The 23,934-nt window shown below is 49.4% G+C and overlaps 10 protein-coding genes across 10 annotated transcripts; 6 read left to right on the top strand and 4 right to left on the bottom strand.

The window, feature by feature from the left end:
* Positions 1-90: 90 nt before the first annotated feature.
* Positions 91-1,200, top strand: ASPSYDRAFT_90612 (NAD(P)-dependent oxidoreductase; the record flags this gene model as incomplete). The annotated part of the gene is made up of 4 exons (XM_040852359.1): positions 91-111; positions 159-347; positions 396-727; positions 798-1,200. The coding sequence occupies 4 exons, from the start codon at positions 91-93 to the stop codon at positions 1,198-1,200; spliced, it is 945 nt and encodes a 314-aa protein (XP_040701122.1).
* Positions 1,201-1,579: 379 nt separating this feature from the next.
* On the top strand, positions 1,580-3,636 carry ASPSYDRAFT_204638 (flavin-containing monooxygenase; the record flags this gene model as incomplete). Its single annotated transcript, XM_040843866.1, has 7 exons — positions 1,580-1,878; positions 1,929-2,141; positions 2,191-2,348; positions 2,397-2,492; positions 2,543-2,679; positions 2,732-3,098; positions 3,167-3,636. The coding sequence occupies 7 exons, from the start codon at positions 1,580-1,582 to the stop codon at positions 3,634-3,636; spliced, it is 1,740 nt and encodes a 579-aa protein (XP_040701121.1).
* A 225-nt stretch (positions 3,637-3,861) lies between these two features.
* ASPSYDRAFT_204637 (allantoate permease family MFS transporter) lies at positions 3,862-5,533 on the bottom strand (the record flags this gene model as incomplete). The annotated part of the gene is made up of 2 exons (XM_040843865.1): positions 3,862-5,160; positions 5,214-5,533. The coding sequence occupies 2 exons, from the start codon at positions 5,531-5,533 to the stop codon at positions 3,954-3,956; spliced, it is 1,527 nt and encodes a 508-aa protein (XP_040701120.1). The 3' UTR covers positions 3,862-3,953.
* A 492-nt stretch (positions 5,534-6,025) lies between these two features.
* ASPSYDRAFT_153897 (dihydrodipicolinate synthase family protein) lies at positions 6,026-7,053 on the top strand (the record flags this gene model as incomplete). Its single annotated transcript, XM_040842329.1, has 2 exons — positions 6,026-6,442; positions 6,517-7,053. The coding sequence occupies 2 exons, from the start codon at positions 6,026-6,028 to the stop codon at positions 7,051-7,053; spliced, it is 954 nt and encodes a 317-aa protein (XP_040701119.1).
* Positions 7,054-8,399: 1,346 nt separating this feature from the next.
* ASPSYDRAFT_69514 (cytochrome P450) lies at positions 8,400-10,521 on the top strand (the record flags this gene model as incomplete). Its single annotated transcript, XM_040850475.1, has 9 exons — positions 8,400-8,834; positions 8,895-8,958; positions 9,005-9,266; positions 9,311-9,425; positions 9,472-9,563; positions 9,616-9,942; positions 9,990-10,100; positions 10,146-10,306; positions 10,353-10,521. Exons 1-9 carry the CDS (start codon positions 8,597-8,599, stop codon positions 10,519-10,521), a joined length of 1,539 nt encoding a protein of 512 aa, XP_040701118.1. The 5' UTR covers positions 8,400-8,596.
* Positions 10,522-10,618: 97 nt separating this feature from the next.
* On the bottom strand, positions 10,619-11,392 carry ASPSYDRAFT_58874 (uncharacterized protein; the record flags this gene model as incomplete). Its single annotated transcript, XM_040849601.1, has 3 exons — positions 10,619-10,829; positions 10,874-10,945; positions 10,995-11,392. 3 exons carry the CDS (start codon positions 11,390-11,392, stop codon positions 10,619-10,621), a joined length of 681 nt encoding a protein of 226 aa, XP_040701117.1.
* A 2,094-nt stretch (positions 11,393-13,486) lies between these two features.
* ASPSYDRAFT_58873 (uncharacterized protein) lies at positions 13,487-14,413 on the bottom strand (the record flags this gene model as incomplete). Its single annotated transcript, XM_040849600.1, has 1 exon — positions 13,487-14,413. One exon carries the CDS (start codon positions 14,411-14,413, stop codon positions 13,487-13,489), a length of 927 nt encoding a protein of 308 aa, XP_040701116.1.
* A 2,750-nt stretch (positions 14,414-17,163) lies between these two features.
* ASPSYDRAFT_90605 (uncharacterized protein) lies at positions 17,164-17,383 on the top strand (the record flags this gene model as incomplete). The annotated part of the gene is made up of 2 exons (XM_040852358.1): positions 17,164-17,194; positions 17,241-17,383. The coding sequence occupies 2 exons, from the start codon at positions 17,164-17,166 to the stop codon at positions 17,381-17,383; spliced, it is 174 nt and encodes a 57-aa protein (XP_040701115.1).
* Positions 17,384-18,459: 1,076 nt separating this feature from the next.
* ASPSYDRAFT_1049773 (uncharacterized protein) lies at positions 18,460-18,887 on the top strand. Its single transcript, XM_040839820.1, has 2 exons — positions 18,460-18,758; positions 18,810-18,887. The coding sequence occupies exons 1-2, from the start codon at positions 18,509-18,511 to the stop codon at positions 18,845-18,847; spliced, it is 288 nt and encodes a 95-aa protein (XP_040701114.1). The 5' UTR covers positions 18,460-18,508; the 3' UTR covers positions 18,848-18,887.
* Positions 18,888-20,389: 1,502 nt separating this feature from the next.
* On the bottom strand, positions 20,390-22,478 carry ASPSYDRAFT_154630 (uncharacterized protein; the record flags this gene model as incomplete). The annotated part of the gene is made up of 5 exons (XM_040842384.1): positions 20,390-21,109; positions 21,210-21,413; positions 21,465-22,236; positions 22,281-22,351; positions 22,428-22,478. The coding sequence occupies 5 exons, from the start codon at positions 22,476-22,478 to the stop codon at positions 20,390-20,392; spliced, it is 1,818 nt and encodes a 605-aa protein (XP_040701113.1).
* Between the last annotated feature and the right edge of the window lie 1,456 nt (positions 22,479-23,934).

Raw genomic sequence — 23,934 nt, 5'->3', positions numbered from 1 at the left:
CATTATAGACCCTGGCCCTCTGAACTAGATATTTCATTTCATTTACCCCCAACACCTTGTATTCACCAGTATACATCACCCGCAGACGGTATGGCCCCAAACACTGGATGGGTATGTATCCCCTCTCAACCTCCACGGAAAATCACTAAACAAGCCAGTTTGGCCTCGGATCCATGGGCCTCCACATGGCTCTCAATCTGCAGAAGCATTTCCAGGCGAACAACCTCCCTCCTCTGCACTACAGCAACCGGAGTATATCAAAGGGCCAGCCACTGCAAGACGCCGGCGCAGTCCGAGAGAGCGATTTTGAAAGCCTGGTCCAGGCATCCGATGTTATTTTCACAATGGTACAGCACCGTCCCTTCGCAAACAACCAGCTACTCACATAACAACAGATCTCCGATGATGCCGTCTTGGACTCTCTTATTACCGGAGCCCTAACCACCAATACCTCCCTCGCCGGTAAGATCTTCGTCGACACCTCCACAATCCACCCAGACTCGGCCGCGTCCACTGCACAACGCCTCACTGAAAGAGGCGCATCATTCATCGCTTCCCCCGTGTTCGGCGCCAGGCCCGTCGCCGCAGCAGGGAAACTGATCTTCGCAATCGCCGGCCCCGCCGCTGCGATCGAGACTGTAAAGCAGCTCATCCAGGATGTGATGGGACGCAGTATTATACATCTTGGCGAAGACGTGCGTAGGTCCAGTTCGCTCAAGATATGCGGGTATGTAAAAAACCGACTCTACTCTACTAGATCTAGCCCCGTCAACCACGCTGACTGTTTGTTGTGTTAGAAACATCCTCGTCATAAGCTTCATGGAAGTAATCTCCGAAGCACACATCATCGCCGAAAAGACGGGGCTGGGCCCGGCGCTTCTTGAAGAGTTCATAGGGAGCATGTTCGGCCCCGTGCTGCAGGGTTTTTCGACGCGTATAACGAGTGGTGCGTATGCGCCGCCGCCGGAACAAGGGCCTGGGTTTGCGGCTGCACTGGCGTGCAAGGATATGCGGCATGCGTTGTCGATTGCGGATGCGCATGGGGCGAGCTTGCCGACGGTGGATATTGCTTTGGGGCGGTTGATTGCTGCGAGGGAGTACGCGGGCGAGTGTTTGGATAGTGCGGCGGTTCATGGGACAGCGCGGAGGGAGGCGGGCTTGGAATTCTGGAATGAGGGTTGTACCTGGAGACGGGAATAGATATCTCACTCGTGCTAGTTATCAGCGGAATACAAATATTTGGAATATGGTATACTGGAGCGAAGTCCATGTCCAGAATTGCAGTGGCTGCAGAGGAGTCTCATAAGCCTCACACGGCCGTATATATTTTTATAACAGTGATATAATTTCTCGTTTAAGTTTTCAATATTGTATACGGCCTCTCGATGGCCACACTCCTATAAGTCCAAGAAATGAGATCGGGTGGAGGCAACTTTATGGCTGGTGGACGGACTGGTGGAGCTCCACTGGACAGGCAAAAGGCGTCATCTCCTCAACAAGCTGGATCAAGTAGAAAAGAAGCCGAGTTCCTTGAAGTCAACATCCAAAACAAGCACGCGCTCATACAAACAGCTGCAACATGGGGTCTCTCGGGGTCAGCCAGAATGGCTTCAATGCAGGAAGCCGCTACGAGATCATCGAACAGCCCAGCCGTATCGCGAGGAAGATCCGAGTTGTTGTCATTGGCTGCGGTGCCAGTGCCATTAATTTCGCCCACGAAGTGGATAACAGCGGCCTGGATATAGACCTGGTCTGCTACGACAAGAATCCCTCGATCGGGGGCACTTGGTATGAGAACAAGTACCCCGGATGTGGCTGCGATATCCCGTCGGTGAATTACCAGTATTCCTGGGCCCCGTCTACGCACTGGTCCTCTTTGTATGTTTTCCTTGTATTCCGGTGTGATGCTGTGGTCTAATTTTCTATAGCTATTCGAGTGCGGCTGAGATTCTGCATTACTTTAAATCTGTTGCACAGGACTACGGCCTGATGAAGTACATGCAGCTCAACCGCAAGGTGGTCGATGCCAGATGGGACGAAAATGACCAGCAGTGGCATCTCAAAATCCAGAAATTGGAAGGTTCAAGTGAAGTTTTTGAGGACAAAGCTCATGTCCTGATCAACGCAAGCGGTGTTCTCAAGTAAGTCTGTCCGTCCGTCTACACATAAGGCTGCTAAGTGTTGCCACAGTAAATGGAAATGGCCTGCGATCCCCAATCGAGAACAGTTCAAGGGTCAAATGTTACACAGTGCGAATTGGGACGACAGCATTCAGCTTCAAGGAAAACGAGTGGGAGTCATTGGATCGGGCTCCTCTGCTGTCCAGATTGTCCCCAATATCCAGCCTGGTTTGTTATCATTTTGCTCATACAGTGTGTAAGACTTATTCTTTGCAGTTGTTTCTTCATTGAAATGCTTAATTCGAAGTCAATCCTGGGTTACTGCTAGCTTTGGGCAGCGCTTTGCAGGCAAAGGAGGAACAAACTTCAAATGTGAGATCAGCTGCTTGAAACCCAATATCCTATCCATCTAACAGGACCAGACAGCGAGAAACAGAAGGAAATCCTTCGATCAGACCCAGCTAAGTACCTTGCATACCGAAAGAAGATCGAGTCCGAGCTGAACTCGCGATTCCGCTTCATTCTCAACGGATCCAAGGAGCAGGCAGATGCAAGAGCAGTCAGTTACACTTTGATCACACCCCCCTTCATATCTAACAAGGACATCCCAGGCGGCCGAACGAGACATGCGCACACGACTTGCCAAGAAACCCGAACTGGCCGATCTGATCGTACCCACCAATTTCGCCGTCGGCTGTCGTCGCCCAACACCCGGGGCTGGATACCTGGAGGCCCTGTGCGAGGCCAACGTCAGCGTCGTCTCCTCCAGCATCCAGGAGTTCACACCGAACGGTATTCGGACCGCCGATGGTGCGGAGCATGAGTTTGACGTTATCGTCTGCGCCACGGGCTTCGATGTAAGCTGGAAACCGGCATATCCTACCATCGGTCGAGGCTCGCGCAGTCTAAGCAAGGAGTGGGCTGACTGCCCGAACACGTATCTGTCGATTACGGTGCCTCATTTCCCTAATTACCTCAGTAAGCCACTCTGTTGTTCCTGAAATGTGGCAGGGGGGAAGCTTTCAGCTAACGCGGTCAAACTGCAGTCTTCAACGGCCCCTACGGTCCGTACGGTCATGGGAGCTTCCTGCCTATAACCGAGACGGTTTCGAAGCATTTCCTGCAAATGTTGAGCAAGATGTCCGAAGAGGGTGTCACCTCCTTTGATGTGAAGCCCGAGGCCGTGGCAGATTTTGTCCAGCACCGACGGCAATTCCTGCCGCGGACAGCGTGGTCCTCGCCCTGTCGTTCGTGGTTTAAACAGGGCACGGTCGACGGCGAGATTATGATGTGGCCGGGGTCCAGAATCCATTTCTTTGAAACGATGAAGGCGCCTAGGTGGGAGGATTACAATCTGACCTATACGACTGCTAATCGGTTTGGGTACTTGGGCAATGGGTTTGCGGCGAGGGAGTTTGATGGGAGTGATTTGACTTGGTATTTGGGGCTAATGGGGGATGAGGATGTGCAGCCGGAGCTGCCGGACGAGGACTTTGCAGATTTCATGGTGGCATAATGTTGAGTATTTGGTGCATTTATCTTCAGTAATAAGTATATTTAGGCATCAATATCGCCCAAGTCAATTTAAAGGACCACATGTAGTAGCAATCTAACACTACCAGTTAAACCCTGTATATACAGCCGGAGTTGCTGAATAGTAATTTACAGATCTCATAGTATCATAATATTTGTAATTGAATCATTTACCTGTCTCTGATACATAGTAAATTAGAGCATCAGTATCGATCAAGTCAATTCAAACCACGTATAATAACAGTCCAAGTAGTTAAGCCAGTAGATACCTCAGTCCTACTTCTAGCTAGTACGGTTTGTCTACTTCACATAACGAAAATGAGGCTGCTCAAAGTCCGTCAAGTCCATAAACTTGGATCGCTGAACAGCCTCCCTAGTCTCTTCATCATCCAAACCAACTCCCTGCTCCGCCTGAACACGATCCCTCCGCTGATTTTCAAGTACATTAACAAAGCGCAGAACGAGCAGAACCACCGCACTCGCCCCATACATAACGGCCACGATTGTCTTGCCACGTCTGTACTCCGGCGCATCATCCGCCCTGAACGTCTGCGGGCCTATCCAGTTCCCAGCGGCGTATGCCACGATCTGAAGTCCGTTCACGGTGACTTTCTTTGTGTATCCTAGGGTGTTGTTTGAGATAGCTGCCATGATGAGACCCCATGCGGCGCCGGCTACGCTGATCATGTAGTAGCCTATGAGCAGGGCGGGCTTTGCGTCCTGGGGCACTACGATCATGATTACTGCGCCGATCATGGCAACCAGGATTGCTAGGAAGGCCATCGCTGTCCGGTCGAGGAGGCGGTCCGAGGCGTACGTGAACAGCAGTTTTCCGGCTATATCGAATACCCCGGCGGGCGACTGCAGCAAGAGGGAGAGTCGGTCTGAGAAGCCGAAGGACTTGATGACGAGGGAGCCGAAGGTGGTGATTCCCCCGTTGGGGATGTTCATGAGCAGCGAGAACAAGACGTAGAGATAGGTGCGAGGGTCTCGGAAGGCTTCGCGGAATTGGGACCATTTCCAGACCTGGCTGCCGATGCCCTGGAAATTATCGCGGATGCGCTCGATGGCGATGAGTCTGGAGCGGTCGTCGAGGAACTTGGCGTTCGACTGGTTGTCCGGGAGATACCACCAGTAGATAGCCCCCGTGACGACTGTGACCAGGCCCAGGATGAGGAAAAGGATCCGCCAGGGAGCGAGGTGAGCGTCCTGGATGGCAGAGATTCCGTAGCCGATGAAGCCCATCAGGATCAGGGAGACACCATTACAGGCGAGCCAGTATCCCATGCGTCGGCCCTGCTCGTTCTGTCGGAACCACATCGATGTGATCAGAACGAATGCGGGGGTGACGCTTGCCTCGAAGGCTCCCAGGAAGAAGCGAGAGGCGAGTAGACCGGCATAGTTGTTCGCAGCTTCATGGCACGACAGGGCGATGCCCCAGCAGAAGATGTTGGCAGCAGTGTATTTGCCCACTGGCAGCCGTCGGAAGAGATATGTGGTAGGGAACCTGTATTATCCTTGGTCAGTCAAAGCTGGGAAAATAAGAATACATTGACTTACTCCCAGGCAAGGAAGCCTGCATAGAATATGCTCGAGACCCAGTTGTATTGATTTCCCACCAGGCCTGTGTCGGCCTGCAGACCCATGAGTGATGCATAGTTCAACGTGGATTTGTCGGCAAACTGCATCATGTAGACCCAGCACATCAGGGGCAACATGTGGACGTCGATATTTTTCAGCACACTCTTCTCTTCTTCAGGGGTGAACTCGACCACCACTCCACCAGTGAGTCGGAGGGCTGGATCAGCGTCCTCGATGATTTCGCCTTTTGCCACGTCGACATTGCCAGGGGCGCTCTCCGTCTGTGTGGGCTTGTCCATTCTGAAGCTATTTTTACGTCAGTCGAGGTGCTCGAGGGATATAACCGCAGGAAACGGGAGAGTAAGGGCGAGAGTAGGCTCTGGGGAACTATAAATGGTCTTCTGCGAGCTTATCTTCCCCGCGTTTGGAGACAGCCCTGAATATGGGGTAGACTACAATACTCGCTGATTGACTATCTAATCCAAAAGGAAGTTATGTTATGCTATATGATGGAGATCACCAAGAACGCTCGTTAGCATCTTAGACCGATACGCCTGCACACAACACCCTTTTTTTCGTTGTCAATCTGTGTCTCAACATCCAACAACCCGAGGAATACAAGGCCTCCACCTCCACCTCCACCGGGCACTTCCTATCTCCTGCAGTCCACCCTGAGCCGTATCTACTCCATGTGGAGCTCCACCAACAGGCTGATAGAGCGGATTGCTTCAATTATTACCCGCAGATGAGATAGTGGCTTATTCTTTACGGACTTCCACAATCGTCGCACCATGAGCGAGTCAGGTCATCCAGATGGCAACATCAACCCCCAGTTCGATGTCTACGCCGCCTCAGTCACCTTCTTTAATGAGGATGCCTCCCTTGACCTGATCAGCACCCTTGCGCACGTCCAACGCATGGCCGAGGCCGGAATCGCAGGCGTCGTGATCCAAGGGAGCTATGGTGATGCTCCTCATCCCAGTCATTCAGAACGCATGGCCCTTGTTCGAGCGGCCCGCACACACTGCAAGAAAATTGGACATCGCGATATCCAGCTAATAGTCGGATGTGCCGGGCCCAGTGTCCAGAGCACTCTCGCCCATATCACCGAGGCCAGGGACTCAGGGGCAGACTTTGCTCTTGTCCTACCACCCACAGCCTGGACAGCTGCAATGAATGTGCCCCTTCTGCAGGGATTCTTTTGCGATGTAAACATATGCCCAGATTTTCTTTCTCCGTACACTCTCTGCCACTCTCCCTGACAAGCAATATATACACATAGATTGCCGCTAAATCATCGCTCCCACTTTTAATATACAACTTTCCCGGCGTTACGAGTCGTATCGACGTATCCTGCGATGCCATTATCCGCATCGCACGCAGCGTTCCCAGCATCACCGGGTTGAAATCACCGTGTACTAGTGGTGGAAGACTGCCCCGGCTCTCTGCAACGTTGTGGCCGCTCTCTTCCACTGCGCTTAGTGCAAAATGTGATTTCTTCGCTGATGCGCTCCTGTCGGACTCGCGGGGCGTTATATCTATGCTAGCTAATATAGCGCCCAAGATCGTTGTTCAGCTGCTGAGTCTGTACCGTGCTGGGGACTTGGAAAGGGCACAGACGCTTCAGGCTAAGATTGCACATGCTAACAGCGCACTGTCCAAGGTTGGAGTTGTGGGAGTGAAAGCCGTTATTGCTCATTATTTCGGCTATGGCTCTGCCCCGGCGCAGCGGCCGCTTGGTTACACTGAGATGGAGGGTCTTGGTTATGGGGTTCTGAAGCTATTTGAGGAGGTCATTAAATTAGAACGTAACATCTAAGATCTTTAAAGATTTGATATTTTTAGATCTATATGGTCATAACGAACACTATCCTGCCTTTAGCGCCCGACTCATAGGTCCATGGATTAACTTTAGGTTAAGAGCCGGGCTTTTACAGGGAACGTGCTTCGGTCCATATTTGCTCTCCATTCTGCCGACTCTGCACCTGGAGATTGGAACGAGGGAAGAGATCCTGATAAGGGTCGGCCATTTTTTCCACATGCCGGAAGGGCACAATCTCCCTCTGTGAGACATTGGTGACACCCGATATCAGTCGACTATTATCTCGGGGCCGCCACAACATCTATAGGGTACCTCTCATAGAATTGGCGAGAGTTTAGTCTGTGGGGCAGATGATTATGTACGCAGTGTCAGCGGTGTCCTCTTCAAATCCCAATTGAACTGCGGGACTCTCGTATACTCGCAGGTTCCTATCAGCTCCATAGGCCCACAGAAGGAGTGCTGTCCACCAGTAATCGTCTTGGAACATCCAGCTCCACTGTATACACCAAGTAATAGTCCAACGGTTTTGACGAAAATTCCCACGCCCTACAGGTTGTGCGTGCAATAATTGTTTCGGGATTATAGCATGTATGGCGTATGATTGCTCCATAATAATAAGACCTTCCGGCCTGTATCATTGTAAAGTAAAACGCCATAAACTGCCTTGATGGACAGGACGGCTATCTTCTCCACAGTTATGGTAGGTGAATAAAAACAAAGACAATTTTGTGCAAGGTGGAGCGTGCGCAACGTGGAAGCGCAGAGGCCAACACTGGCATCTCCACCGTTTGGAGGCCACTGCGCACTCGCTTACCAACGCCAAATCAGACAGCTGACTGTCCAGGGCGTCCCTAGGATCTGGAGCAGTCCTGATTCCTGAACTGCGGTTCGGTACTCGAACGTCGGAGATTATGGCGTGGGGCAGACCACACTGGCCAGTGGCTGGCTGGAGGTCGAGGACAACGGATGTTCATTGTTTGATTGACGATCAGCGGGGGAACCGCGACTCAATCAGAAAGGAAAGAGGGGCAAATAATGAATTCAAGGAGGGGTGCAGGGTGGGCTTGGTCATACTGTCTCTGCTCACTGCGACTGGTCCATATCTGTCTTTCCCATGAACAGCCATCAACAGCCATGGTTCATGGTTGCATTGTAGAGATGACAATACGTCAAGCTGACACGAATAAGATGATGACACTTCCCGCATAAATATCCTACCCTGATGCCATCCAACCACTGAGCCAACACACGTCCGAACGGCAGCCACAGATCGACCCCTTGCGTCAGCTCCAGTGCTTCCAAGCTGCAAGCTGCATGCCGCGTGGTATCTGCGAACCCTTGCTGCCACTGATACACCATATTTAATACGGCCTCGACACGCGCAATCGCAGAGGGTGGGCCGACCAGCTTACAACCGGTATCGAGATCCCCTGTCGTCCCCACGCCTGCCGATCGTCTCTGGCCAGGCACTTTTTAAGCTGGGATCCCCGCGCCGATCGGGTTTCAAACTGCAAGATCGTATCTCACTGAACGGTTGACCATGCTGTCGCTGTCGCTGCTTTCGCTGCCGGACAACCCGGCCCAACTGGGGTATACTCTGCTTCTTCTTCTGGTATTTTCGGGTCTTTGGATATCCTGTAAACGGCTGTATTTCCATCCTCTGCGGAAAATTCCTGGTCCTTTATTCGCTAGGCTTACGGGGTGGTGGGAGTTTTACTTCGATGTCGTCGACAATGGGACGCTGGTGAAGCGGCTGCCAGGGCTTCATGAGAAATACCGTACGCTCTCAATATTCATTACATGTTCAGTCACTTTATTAATGAAGACCAACGATTCAGAAACTGCTGTTATTCGCATCTCACCGAATCACGTCCACGTCAACGACCCAGAGTTCTACCATGTGTCAGTCTCCTGTACTGCATACAAGATGCCCTACTAATCCAAGCAGGGTATATCGCTCTGGAACAGACTACGGTAAATCGCCCCATTTCTACAAAGCCCTGATCTATCCCGAGGCCCTGATTGCCATCATGGACGCGAAGCGCCATCGCATATACCGAAACACGATTGCGCCGTTGTTCTCGCCCGCCGCGATCGAGCTCTGCACCCCCAGGATCTTCCACGTTATTCAACAGGCTGCGACGAAGCTGAAGCAGAGACTTGATTCTGGTGAGCCGATGGATATTCAGCGGATGTTTAAATGTTTCTCGGTGGGTGCGCTGGTCTTCTCCTTACGTCGGTTGCTAATGAGCAGGTGGATATCATCTATGTGACTATATTCGGACAACCAGATGAGTTTGTCAAGGACTATGAGCTGGATCATCCTCTTATGACGAGTATGGACCAAATCACGCATGGAATGTGGCTTGGTAGGAGTAATTTCTTTCTATTCTGCTTAAATACTGATGCCTACAGCTAAACATTTCCCAATCATCAACGAGATCGCGCCCCGACTTCCCGCCTCTCTGTCCTCTTCTAAACTTTCTGGCTATGCACAGTTTAGACAGGTAAGCTGCCTGGATGGACGTCCTGTCAGGCGAACGGAACTAACAGAAACAGCAATGTATGTCCTGGGTCAAAGGCGTCCAAGAACGCCGAAAGCAGGGCAAATACACCACGCCAGACGGTATAACAACCATCTTTGACGCCATGTTAACGCCTAGCGAGGAGCGCGGATACAAAGCCAGAACACCAAAGGAGCTCATCGACGAGGCTGCCTTGTTTATCCTGGCCGGCAGCGATACGTCGGGATACTCGCTTACGACTGCAACTTACTACCTTCTCACGCATCCTGGTATACTCTCTACCCTGCGAAAGGAACTTGATTCCGTGCAGTCGGATATTCGCGAGTGTCGCTGGGAGGAAATTCGGAAATTGCCTTATCTGGTACGTCGTCCGTGATCTGTCTGAAGACTTTGCTAATCGATGAATAGCACGCAGTAGTTAAAGAGACACTGCGACTTTCTACGCCAGTTCCAGGCATGACACCTCGGATTGTCCCTGAACCTGGGGTTACAGTGCAGGGTCACTTTCTTCCTGCAGGAGTGAGTCCAGTGCCCTAAGTGATACTACATAAACTAACTCTGTAGACTATTGTTTCGATCACGCACCGCACTATCCACGACAATCCCGACCTCTTCGACTCGCCAGAGAAATTCAAACCTGAGCGATGGCTCGGTGAGAAGGGAAAAGCTTTGGATCGCTGGATGGTCGCCTTTAGCAAGGGGTCGAGGCAGTGTGTCGGAAGCCCGTAAGCTTCATCTTCCATGATATATGGATATGGATATCGCTAACAGATACAGACTTGCGTACCAGGAACTCTCACTCACGATCGCGCACCTGTTTAGCCGGTTTGATATGGAACTATTTGACACTAACGAGGAGAGCATGGAGTGGGTAGATAATGTCGTCGCCATCAACAAGAAACCGGTCGAGGTGAAGGTATTGCGAGACCGGTGGGCGTAGTTATTTATATCAGTTATTCACAGTCACCAGGCACACAGTACTGAATACATCAACTTCGATAAACAGCACATTCCAGAGATTCTGGTTAAATAGTCGATCAAACCATTGCAGGCAGAGTGATACTCTCAATCGTCCACACCTTTCCGCCCTCGCTGGACGACAGTCCCTCGTAAGTGCCACCTCCGGCGGCGGCAATGGTATCTCCAAAGGTGGTGTCCGCTTCGGCGAGCGTGATCTTGGTGTTGATGTACTTCTGGTCGGAAGAGGTGCCGGTGCAGTCTTCGTTGCATTCAGTTCCAGTTCCGTATCTGGTTCATTAGCTTCTATCTGTTTGTATGTTTACAAGGCATACCCAGTCATGTAAGGTCCAGAGGCATGAGAAAAGGTCGATAGGACTTCGCCGGTTTGCGCATTCGTCACAGTCCTGCATTGTTAGGATGTTTTAGCCGCCGTAGGTGATTGGAAATGCTTACTGCTTCCACGTATCATTGTCGTCCTGCAGTGTATACTCGATCTTCACCTGGTCATCCCCACCAGCAACGCCAGGTTCACCGTCCAACTGGCCAAAGCTGCCGAAAACACTGGCGCGAACACACCACTCGGTAGCCTTCGCGCCGCACCAGTCGTTTCTCTCCCAGCTTTCCAGGGTGGCCTGGATCAGGTCGCCGGTGCCGTTGCTCATGCCGGGCCAGAGGAAGAGGATGCCATTTTGGGTCTCGGGCGCGGGGCCCGGGATGAGGGTTGTGACGGCGTTGACGATGGTGGATCTGCTGGGGCCAAGGGATACGCTGCCGCCCCAGGTGTCCTGGCGTTTGTTGAGCGAGGCGGACAGTCCCAGGGTTGGGAGGAGGAGGCTGGCGAAGAGCTTCATTTTTGTACGAGGTAGGTCAGGGAGGTTGCAGGAGCTGAGACTGAGGGATGAAGGTGAGATGTTCTCACTGGAAAACGATCGGCTTTATAGGACGGTATACGGTGAAATGTCTCGAAAATGAATCTATTCGAGAGCAGTTACTGTCTCACGTTGAGTTTGGCTGCGGGCCTGAAACAGCCCTATACTGATAGTCTGCCCCTGGTGGACGGACTTTCTCCGCCACAACAGCCACAGCGGGACATTCAATATCGCGCAGCCTGTCGTGTCTTCTTTTTGCTCATTATTCAGGGGCTAGAGTCCGCTGCTCTCAGGTATTTAACCGACCCCTGCGGAAACCTGCCGGATCGCGCTCCTTTTAGAATCGGGTGCTGGTTGACCCCGTCCGGAAAGCATCTGCTGGCAGTTCTTCAGTGCTTGTGGCAACTGCCGGTCGCAGATGCAGGCGATTGAAGGGTAAGCCACCGGTGCGAGCCTGATTCTACAGCAACACCGACAACATGGCATCCACACCCCCAGTAAGATTCCCTACCAGGTACTCGGTGGCGTCGACAGTTTCCCGGACCAATTGGAGCTGCTGAGGTCTATCGCCATTAGAACACCGTCCTATATTCCAAGGTGTATTCGAGGATTGAAATCCGGATCGACGAGCCCTTGATTCCTCTGGCTACGACATTTATAAAGAACCCCCGGTTGAAGCCAAAATGTACATACCAGTCTTGACGCTCACAAGAGCTTGAGGTGGGAAAAAAAACGTTCAGATTTTCATAGCAAGAGACCTAGCAGTAGTCGCTTTTGGCATTGCCGCCGTTTTGCCGGCCACCACTACGGTAATTGACGTACGAGGTGTCGCCGCGAAAGGCATCGCGAGCAAATCGGTCGGTATCCGGTGCGCCGGGCTTTTCTTACCCCTAGTGGATGAGTTTCATGCCAGGGCCCGGATCAGCAATTACCTGAATAACAGGAGACCCAGGCCTACCGCTTGCCTGGGATTCTAGGAGAGTGACAGGGAGGATTCGTCGGGGAGAAAAGAATACGAAGGAAGCGAGGGTTCTCGAAACTTTGATAGCACATCTGGTGTTCATATGAACGCCTTGAAAAGCTCCGATTGGACTAAATGCTCCTTCCCAGCACCTGGATTTGTACCGCTATGACTATCTATATAAGCAAGGTGTCAGTCCTCCTTTCGACGCTCCGAGTGCCGATTGATCCTTTCCTTCTGACACTTGATTGTAGTCATGGAAGGCGCTGATTTTTACCTGCTACTATGGTCATGCTCAACTCCGAAACGCCAGATACTCCAGGACGATATCTGTAAGATCAGCCGAACACTAACATTGAATCCCAATGTGGCAGGCCGTGGTGAGTTTCACACAACAACGAACCGGACTGACCTTCGGGGTCTAACCTTCCATAGCCACCTGTCAAATATGTTTGGAGACATTGCAAGGTGCATCGATTTATCGAGAACTATGTTGTGGCCATGGCTTCCATGCTGCTTGTATCGATGCCTGGCTAAGCCGTTATAAGGCGAGCTGTCCGACCTGCCGCACTACATTTTACCATATTCGAAGGTCCCGCACAACTGTCGTGCTTCCTCTAGCAAGACATCCAAGGAGGCCCGCCGAGGACGAGGTTGTGCATGCACCGAGGCGTATCCTCCAGGCATTGAAAAACTGGGCTCGACGAGATTGACCCCTCCGGAGCAAGTTCACTTCAGCGGATCAACTAGGCATAATTGCCTGCTTGAAGGGCACGCATGTATATAGTGGGGGTGGGCCACCATGGGTAATGGAGAGTCAGAGCAGTTCCAGATCTCTAATATAACTTCTAACTCAGAGTCGGATGATCCCACTGGACCGACTGGAAAACAAGCCTCATTGTCTGTTGAAGTTGAATTAATCAGCGTAGATGTCCTATTTAAACCAATATTGACGAGGGTGTTGTAAGAATACTTTTGACGTCCCTGCATTAATTTCCAACCGCCGCCTCCATGAAAAGGAAAAGTATTGGCCTGACTTTGACAGGCGGCTGGAGACAATTTGTCTCAAAATGATTCTTCTCTAGTGGATATAGTAGGTTATTCCTAAGATCTATCTATACTTTTACGCGCAATGACGGCCCATTTTTTGCAATCCTTGCTGCCAACGCCATGACTGCGCCCAAGAGGATAGAGGATCCTGCAAACATTTGAGCACCTAGATAACTCCCATGCATCTTCCTAATCAAAGCACCACAGATTGCCGGACCGGTGAGGTTAGCAAAGCTAACAAAACCAAGAATCATTCCCACCCGGGTTCCCGTCATGTTCGGGTGAGGTGTCATAGTAGTAGCAACCCCTGGGAATAGAGCCTGCAGTGCAGCTGCAAGAAAACCATAGACTATGGCAAACGCATACAGCCCCCCGATAGAGTCTACCGCTGCCCAGCAATATACTAGCAAGCTCGCTGCAATGCTTATCGGGAGCAGAATGTTGACAGAGCCAGTCCACCTATCTGCGATAATAGGTGGAAGAGCGCGCCCAGCCACCCCAACACCGTTCAGAACCAGCAATAAATATATCGATTGGGCGCCGCCAATCTGGTCATGGGCAAATGTGCTCATATAAAAGAATGCAAAATACAGGCCCCAAAAGTTTAAGAACATGCTCAAAGAGAAAAAGATGAAAGGAAGCTCGGAAAATGCGGAAGTATCTATCCAAGGTCCACTCTTGCGGGGTAGGAGACGTGGCTTGAACCATATTAGGCATGGGATATAGGTCGCAAGCATGATGAACCCCATAGCTCTTAGAGCCCATGCATATCCAACATCGTCCTTGAAGATCAGCCGGTTGATCAAGACTGGATTTACAAGCCCGCCAACGGCGCCACCGGCAGCTGCAAGTCCGACACTAAAGGCCCGATATTTTTCGAAATATTGAGCGAGAACTGATAGGGCTGGACGAAACGTAAAGCCATTCCCGATTCCTAAACAAACTGCTTGTGCGAGGAAGAACTGCCAATATTTCGTGGATAGGGATGTCATGAAAAGTCCCAAAAGCTGAAGGAAAACACCCGATGTGATCCAGTTGATATAAAAGTGTCATGAATGAATGCTCTCGTTGACCATGTATGCCGTGGATCTGCGCTTTGACGATGTTGCGCATTGTCTCCTCCCATTCTGTAGGTGTGACTTCAACAAAGAATGAGGCATGTTTGTCAGTTGGTCCACTGGGATCATCCGACGCCGGGTTAGAAGATATATTGGAGATCTCGAACTGCTTTCTCTTTCTGTTACTCGTGGCTTGTAACTCCTCTTGGTTAATCTGTTTGAGTAGCCTAGCATAGCATTCTGCGGTGCATGTAGCTAGGACACCGGTTATCAACCTATTCCGAATAATAGATAAATACTATAAATATAAAGGGCACTGCTCACAGACAAAGACACCTATGGCCTTTTCTGCGGTATTCTGTAAGAGAATAAAGTCATCTGGAACTATCTAGTTAGACTTTATCCTCAGCTCCTCAAAGAGCAAATATAGGACTGAGGGACAGGCACAACACCCAGCTTGGACTGACGGCGAGGTGGCCGGGGGAAACGTGTCATGTGGAACTTGTCTGGGGTTCGGGCGGGTTGCGCTGCAAGCAAACAGTATTAATTAACAAGTATCATTGTGATAAAATTAGGACAATACCATATACAGCATAATACTTGTATAAAGTCTCACCCTCCTGGGGGCGAAAATCATTTTCAGACTGAGCTTCCTCGGGAGTCCATCCACTTCTAGCCTCGTCTGTAAAGGTGCTATGCGCTTGGTGCAAAGAGTGGGGAGCTATTCGTCCCACTGGAGGCACCGAAGATGTAGGAGCAGAGATGCGTGTTTTTGGTCTTCCCAGCCGTAGCTGCTGGGAGTAGTGGCATTGTTGGTTGTGGGAAAGGCATCGCGAGCAAATCGGTCGTTCTCTAGTGCACCGGAGTTTTCTTGCTCCTAGGAGAGCATGGGTTTAGCCCAGGGTCCAGATACCAGACTGCTAAAGAAAGACAGACTACACGAATAACAGGAGACCCGGGCCTGTGGCCTGCCTGGGAGTCTCGGCGACTGAGCGGTATGAGGATAATTCGGGGAGTCCATCAGGTTCGAGCGGGGGCCGTAGAGGTGGAAAACCAAAGAACAAAGAATGGGGTAATGGTAAGAGGATTTGTTGGAGTATAACTAACTGACTTATTTTCACATACGCCTTACATAATAGATGTCATAGCACCTAAAGCTCCAATTGACCAGAATGCTCCGTTAGTCAATTACTTATGCGGCCGTGGCATCCCGGCCATTGGTCAGGACTGTTTCTCTTGATGGTGCACTCCGAGCCAAAGAAGATAACCATGAACATCCAACATAGTCCTAAACTTTAGTATCTAGTTCAGATACAAGACTCGGAATGTTTTGTTCAATCGGACACTTTCAAATGTTTTTGTACAAAGGCTCCGTTATGTATACTGCTCCTAATTTCTTCCAGCAGGCTTTGATCAACCAAAAGTCTCCGGTAACCCGCCGGATACCTAGTACCAAAATTTCATAAGCACGGATATTGTATATAAAATAGATATTTAGGTCGACACTCCGGGGTGTCCATAGCTTCTATTACCCCATCTGATCTGTTTCTGCATAATGGGATCTCTTGAATCAAACTCGTGTGTTCACCAACAGTATCACCTCTCCTAAAGGGGCGCTTATAATTACACATACCGCGATGTCTGGGTCCCCCGCGAAAGCTGGTGATGAGCCCTTGGTCTACTCGTAATCTAGATGGAATGTGAATACAAACGCATCCCTTACCGCTCTATGTTAAATATCAGCAGCTCTGGCCTCTGGCAGGATCCTTCTTCGGCTTGCAGAGAACAGTCATTTGCATAATAATATGGCGGAATCTATTAAGAACCAAGTATGCGTTATACTGTCCACGCATCGGTACTTGATTGAAAGTCTGACCTGTTTGCTCTACAGCTGGTGGTCGATATTTCTAAATACCTTACCTACAGTACCGGTCTTTGAGGCTTGTTTTGCCTTCAGCATGCTGTTACTATATTTCTATAAAGAGAATTCCAAGCTTACTAGATTATCTTACTAGATAATATCTCTATCATCCCAGGTCTGACCAGTACTCTTGACTCGATTAGCTCCTATCTTAAAGTATTAAATTATAAGATATTTAGTATAAGATAGTTCAATCTAGATAGCTATATTTAAGAATTAGCTACTATTGTTTACTATACTACTATTCTTTTATATATAAGTTTATATACCTTAGATATAGAGGATTCTAGCTCTTTTATAAATACTTTAAGTCTGTCCAGACCTATAAAAGTCAGTTGACCATGTTTTAGTTCCTGTGGACATATTTGGACAAGAGCATCCTGAGGGAAGAGGGGGTTTGGAATGTTATGCCTAACTTTGAATTTGGGCCTGAAAGTCGGCGGTATATTGATTGCAGTAGGTAGGTAGTCGGGGTACCTTAGATATATAGCAGAATCTATTATATAGCAGAATCTATTTTAAGCAATCTTACACTTATATTTTGTGTCATGGAGTCTCACTATTTGAATATCCATCTACTTGTCAAGTGTTTATACTGTGGGCTGCATGGCTTACTCTGTATACTCGGATCTCTATCCGAATCGCCCTGCTTGGTGGAGGCGGGTCTGATGTTGTCTTATAGCTTCAAGCTCACATCCAAGCTTTCTCTCTTTCATGAAATGCAGATACCCAAATTTGGACAACCGCCGAACGCACTGTCACCATGACGTCTCCGAGAGTTTTCACAATGTTTGGTAGGTGTCAATAACACTTTACACCACCCCCACTAACAACCCCAAGAGAACAACCCAGAAATAATGACCGACCTCGGCCACCGGCTGGGCCCATCCAAAGGCCTTCAATTCTACGATATTTACTCTCTCGATGACCCAGATCTTCGCAGTCTTATACCCTCTTACGGCGGGCCACACCGCTTCGAATAGACAAGCGCGGAGCTCCTTGAGGACTCAGATACAATTTACCAGGCAAGTCAGGCTGCAGCGGTGAAAGGGGATACGGTGCCGCCAGCACTGGATCCGACGAAGAAGATGGGACAGCATTTTATAGCGTTTGTGAAGGGGCGGGATGGGCATCTATGGGAGCTGGAGGGGTCGAGGAAGCGGCCGCTTGATAGGGGTGCTCTCGCGGAAGACAAGGACTTGTTGAGTGAGAGGGCTCTGGAATTGGGGTTGAAGAGACTGATAGAGGTCCAGAGCTCCTCGGAAGGGGATTTGAGGTTTTCGTGTATTGCCCTTGCGTCTAGGAGCGAATAATAGTGTTATTCGCATAGGCACCCCTGTGCTTTGTCTGCGACACCATCCCACATGCAAGATGAGTGTACTATACCCCTGGTCTATTACGAGTGTGCGGGTCTGCTGAACCGTGTTTTCGATACCTGGTCCCGTATCGTTCTGGGGAGTATTTCCACCCTAGTCGCCTCTGCTTATTCCCCCCAGAATGTTCCCAGCTCTGCCGCCTGGAAGTAGATATAGGATCAATAAAAATAAGTATCTCATCCTTTCATCTATCGTGGAAGTCAGTACAGAAGGCTTGGCAATGGTTCTCCGGCCACTTTGTATCAGTAGTCCCGTCTAAATTAAGATTTCTTTTCCCTCAATTCTTCAGAAAGATCCATTCCGTCAATGAGGCCCTGAAGCTCCACGCCGTCCTTTGTATCAATTGTACAAAGATATTTGGACTATGGATTAGTAACCACTCACGGAACTCTGAGATATTGACAACGACGCAAAAGGTGACAGTCCCGGAATGGTGATACTGTATTCCTGTACAGTCAATTATACGATATCCAGTTGCATAAATTACGTAGCTCATGTCTGGTGAATGTAATCTATATTCCTAAGCAGTTGTCCAGCGAATGGATGTTGGGCGAACTTCATTATAGGGCACGGAGAAGGAGTGATCATTATGACGTTATGGAATCAACTGCAACATATAGAGTCGGACCCACGATGTCCGCAGCATATTCAGCAGTTGTTATTAATTCACTACTTCACCATATCTTCATCAAGCCCTTACAACCTCATACCAAGCACGAACATTATCTTACTATGCCTACAGCAAAATTTGTCAACAACAATATCACAGTGTTGAATGAGTCCGATGTGAAGCTGACACTGCTGAATGAGGAAAAAGATCCAGATGAACCTTTAACTCTACTTTGCCCTGGAGAGACCAGGAAGAATTTCACTGGAAAGGTTGTTAGTATTGAACCTTATGAGACCTATTCTACAAGGTCGTGGCGGCTTTCAGAGGATGTGGACTTTGCTGCCAATATGGATGTTACTGTGACGGATCAGAGTGAGCACGCTATTCAAATGATTAATGAGTAACACTGACTAGCTTGCTAAGCGCTCGAGCAAGAAAAGAAGGTGGTATGGTTCGGTTAAAGCATGGATGAAACACAAAGCTCGTAGGTGTATGTAAGGGATCCTGCTTTTAACCTTAGCGAGATACGCAATTTACAGTATCAAAAATTTGCCAAGAATCCAATTTTTCAGACTTTAAGATTCTACGTACATAGGTGAAACTTGCCGCGCTCCTGTTTTCGGTGTTTGGTATCGTCGTTTGGTCAGACCCTACGTCAGCACATCTACCAATTGCATGTTCGCCGTTCAATGATCTCTCGTAATTTAATAATTGCACAAATAATTATCGTCTCAATGTAAAGATGGGCATGAAACTTGATCACCCGGCGAAGTCGGCTTGCCTTGCTTGGTGCATCTCCCTCCCTCCTCATGGGCTATCAGACTGACTGACGATATGCCGTAGTCGCGCAAGCAAAACCCGATGTGAAGGACAAGATCCCTGCAGCAAAGTAAGGCCCATGATATCTCTGGAAGTCAGCTATATTATACTGACAAAACACTTCCCAAGTGCCTGCGAAAAGGCCTAGAGTGCTCCTACAAGCCTAGTCGCCGAGTCGGGCCTCGTCGAGGCCCCAGGTACCTGAGTCAAGGCAAAGGGTCACGCAGCAATGCACATAGCCCACTTGTACTGGAAGCTCCCGGGTTACTTCGAGTATTCTAAGTGGGGGATAAGGAGTCTGATTATCCCCATCAGCCTTTTGATGGCTCGCGGCCGATTGTGCTTCAACCTCCCACATGCGTTGGGGTTCCGGACTTGAGCGATGTTCTAGATGAAATAGAGCCTTCCGCATTGACCAGGTCTTCTCGTTCCATTGAAACGAACAGGGATATTCAGTCGGTGCCGATTAATGAGGACTGGAATGAGGGCTTTCCAGTCCTCCGTTCGTACAAGTCTGAAGAAGATATGTGGAAAACTCTCTACAAAGTCAACGTAAAAAAGAGTGCATGAGTTCTTATTAAAGATAGCTATCTAAGGCCTATTTATACGTTTCCATTCTAGTACTAGGAACAAGCAAGCTTTTCTTGTGTAATACTATAGTATACTTGAATATTAATATGTGATTCTATAGCCGATGTTCCTGATGTGTATCAGTGGCACTGACATACTCCGAGTACATTGGTGGCCTCGAATCGGCGTCTTGGCTTATTAGCCTGATCACCTACTCAGGCGCGACCTCAGCGCGGCACTGCTCGCCTATTAGAATAAGACAGGCAACAGCCTTGGCAGCCATCGTTTTCCGAGTCGGTAGGCGAGACCATGCGGGGGAGTGACCAGTGTCCAACACTCGGAACTTGTTTGAAGGCGACAAGGAGAGGATGGGGAAGCCAGAGAAAGTGATACGGTACGTTCTCGGCGAGCTCTACCGAGACATCTTGCGGATGGGCCGAAAGCTCGGTACGGGAGTATAGGTAGCCCTGCCGAGCTCCCGCCCGAATTGTTTTCGAGTAGGTATTTCTTATTTCTTTTACGGAACGGTGTACGAGCTTGTCGTCTGGGAATTTCTAAGCTATGCATGCACTGGTTGCAGAAAAATGACGTCGTTCGCTCGTGGATCATGATGCTCAACCAACAAATGGCATATTCAGGAGACCCAGGTTGAATTCATCAAAAATCCAGTCCATACAGTCCTCGACTGCAGGCATCATAGTATTCTCCATTCCAGTACTGCTCTCTCCTACATCCGGGTTCACCAGGGCCATTCTGGGACACATATCCTTGGAAAAAGGGAACAAGCTCGTCAAAACTGGAGTCGGAAGCTCGTAGAGGGTCGGCAGCGGGGAGGGTTTCTGTTGTCTCTCTGCCGGTGTGTGAGCTCTTGGATGAGTCTTAGCTGTGCGTAGCCGGTCGATAGTGGTCAAGATGTTATATGCAGGTGGCCATTTTAGCCGCATGCACCTCAGTGCAGTTACAAAGGTATCTAGCTCCGTACTGCACAAATCATGCTCTTCGGGGAGAAGTATATTTCGGTGAATTTGTGGGATACAAGCGACCATTAGCGACCAGTTGTGGACCGGCGTAAGGTAGTTGATTTCGTCGCGGTCGTCGATTTCCTGGTACAGGCGCGCCATACAGGACGATGCCACTATAGATGGAATGGGTGTCATGGAAGGGTGAAAAACCTGTCCGTATAAATGAACGAATAGGATAACGCACGTAAAGTAGTGGATATGCATTTCGCTGATGTCTCGTCGATAAATTCTGCGACCAGATTGATCGTGAAGGCGCAAATTGCTCGGAAGGTTCGCCAGCCAGTGCTCCAAAGAACTGAGAATACACGACACCTACTTATAGTCTTTCAATTAGCATGTTGCAACTTTGGCAAGCTAGACTCCGCAGGTGCAAAGTTCATCGCCTAATAGATGTTTTAAGGGCAATGCGCACTTGTTCTGGAGTGATCTCAGCTTTGCGATCCTGGAACTCCACAATCCTTTCGAGGAGCATATTCAGCTTCGTGTATTCAATGAATACCTCTGCAGCTGTGTTCGCAGTCTCGAAATCTTCAAGCCCCAAAGGGGACAAGTCCATGCTCTTGGAAACTAGGCAGGCAGGACGTCCAAAAGCCGCCGCCTGCAGCTTATCTGCGACCTGGACACAATCGTTAGAGCAAACTATCGCGCTATTCGAGACTAAACTCACAAAGAGGAACCATATTATTCGGCGTGCGGCCCCTGGGTTGGATAGTTTCGAGTAACTCGATTCTCGATGAAGACCCATTTGATATGCAAGCCGAACGGCGACGCCGAGCCAGTGGTAGGAGGAATCAAGGCTCACCACCACAGGTGGAGTTACAACCCAGAAGCACAGAATGCAAAGCGTCTTTAATATGGCAAAGTTATCGTGCTCATGTTTTGTGTAGATCAGGGTCTTGATTTTGAGGTAGCACGACTCGCTCAGAAGTGTGGGGGATTGGTCTCTTGGGTATCGGAGTTGGGAACCGATCAAACAGACTGCCTGCAGTAGTAAGATAGACGGCTCTTCACCAACCAAGTCTGCTCGATCAATGACGGGCGCAATATGGTAAAGTTGTTTAAAATACGTGTCAGCAAAGACTTGAACCTTGGATGGAGGGGGTAGAGACTTCGCATCGGTAACTCTTAATATCTCGTTATGGATGTGTTCTGGGAAAGATCCAGCATCCGGAATTGCATAGGGAGTAACTGATGAAGAGAAAGACATCAGAGATTGCTCCCCTATATAACCAGGCTGAGCAATCGGCGACCTAATAGCTTGATGATGGGCACTCCGGGGCTGGCTTGGTGGACTCAGACCAGACTGGTCAGACGACACATTGGCGTTATTGCGTGGGTTGGAGGCCAGGGAAACGGGGCTGCCAGTTGCCAATGGGAAAGCCCGGTCTTGTGTTACACGAGCAGCTCTATCACTGTGACGCCTGGGTAGAGGTGAGCCTCTCAAAAAAGTACACTAAGCTACGTCATATTCATAATGGCTTACCGACAACGCTGTCCACGCCTTTTACAGTTGCTGCAAACACCGTCTTCCTGTCTTTGGAGATCGCATCGTACCTGTCTGACTATTAATTTCGCCAGGGTCCCGGAGATACAGGTTACTTGCCTTGCGCGCGTGGCAGTGGACACAAACAATCTTTGCCCTCTCGCGGAGATTCGTATTAGAAACAGTTGGACGAACCATGATTCGATCCGCTCATGCGCAGGTGGCTGCGGTGCTGTATATGGACATGTCAGCAACCTGCGAACAAGTCTGGAGCGAAGGAGAGTATTATGTAATGCCTAGATCTAGTTCGTTAACTCAACTCAATCCGGCCCACACATGCCCATGTTTAATCTGCATGGCAAATATAGTTAACTAATATATGGCTGTTGGTTCGGGTAGTCTATGAATAGAAGGAAGTATAGGCAGATATACAGACAGCACATAAATATTCGTACGAAGTCGCGTTCCCCCAGCGGGACGCGTTTTCAACCCTCTACAAATTCATCATAAATCACACGTAGAACACGTCTACGGCATATTCAGCCTAGTAAAACGAAGACGGAATGCATTATCTTCGTATGCTAAAGGGAATCCTCTTAACATGTACGACTTTATTCGTGAAACAATCGATTCGACTGCCCCCAACAGTGCCATTCTTCACAAAAAAGCGGTTGTAGGCATTAGAGTACAATGCAAGACCTGGTTAACGGCAGGGAATGCTAGAAAATGCTTAGGGTTCGCTTTGGCGCACCAATACTGGGATGCTATGGCGTGGAGGAGGGTTATATTCGTCGACGAATGTTCCGTGAATACCGGAAAAGGTAAGCGAGGGTTTGGTGCTGGCTACTCAACCAACTGAATGAAAATTGGAAAAGAAAGGAGTATATAAGGCCTTTTCTATACTTATTTGGACTGCAATTCGGAGCGACGGTCATTCTGATCTTGGTCAAATGACGGGGATAATGCTATTATTCACTCATCCAGGGACGTTAGGCCTGCATTTTCATCTGATCTTAACCCTCTAAAACGATGATTTATTGCCTTGTTCCAAACCTTGAACCCTTTAGCGGTACCTCTGAAAGATTAAGGCCGCATTTCAGCGAATTTATCGAGCTAGAATTGGTGGAATTAGGGCAGGATCACTTTGGCGCCTTAATTGAAGGTATGCCGAGGGGTGATATATTAAATATTGAAACTACAAAATAAGTGAGTCAACCACCACGACTCCATGCCGGCCCTCTGCCATGATCATGTTAAAAAGAATAGAACGCTTGATCTTTTAGATGCCTCGGGTAACTTTTAAAGGCCCTTCCCTATGGCATAGTTGGGCCGGTATCAGACCTTTAGATTTACCGTCTCTGGGCAATCGACCTCAACGAAGGAATGTTGGTTGTTGTCCCATTGGTACATGGGCTACGGTAGGCTGAGTGTAGTGAACGACTCGAGTCTGAAGGGATTCGTTCTCTCGCCCTTCTTCTTCGGTCCGAGGCTACTGGGCTCGGTCTGGCGGCCTCTTTCGATCTTCTAACTGCCAAGGGAGTTGCCGAGCTTCGGTAATCCGTATCATATACAGATTTCCCAGGTACTTGTCTACCGAGACTCGATGTGTGGGTCAAACAAACCATGGCTATCGAATGACTTGTAAACACGTGCT

Source organism: Aspergillus sydowii (genome assembly GCF_001890705.1).
Source record: "Aspergillus sydowii CBS 593.65 unplaced genomic scaffold ASPSYscaffold_7, whole genome shotgun sequence".
Classification (NCBI taxonomy): domain Eukaryota; kingdom Fungi; phylum Ascomycota; class Eurotiomycetes; order Eurotiales; family Aspergillaceae; genus Aspergillus; species Aspergillus sydowii.
Note: the sequence above shows the minus strand (reverse complement) of the source record. Positions and strands in the feature narration are given on the sequence as shown.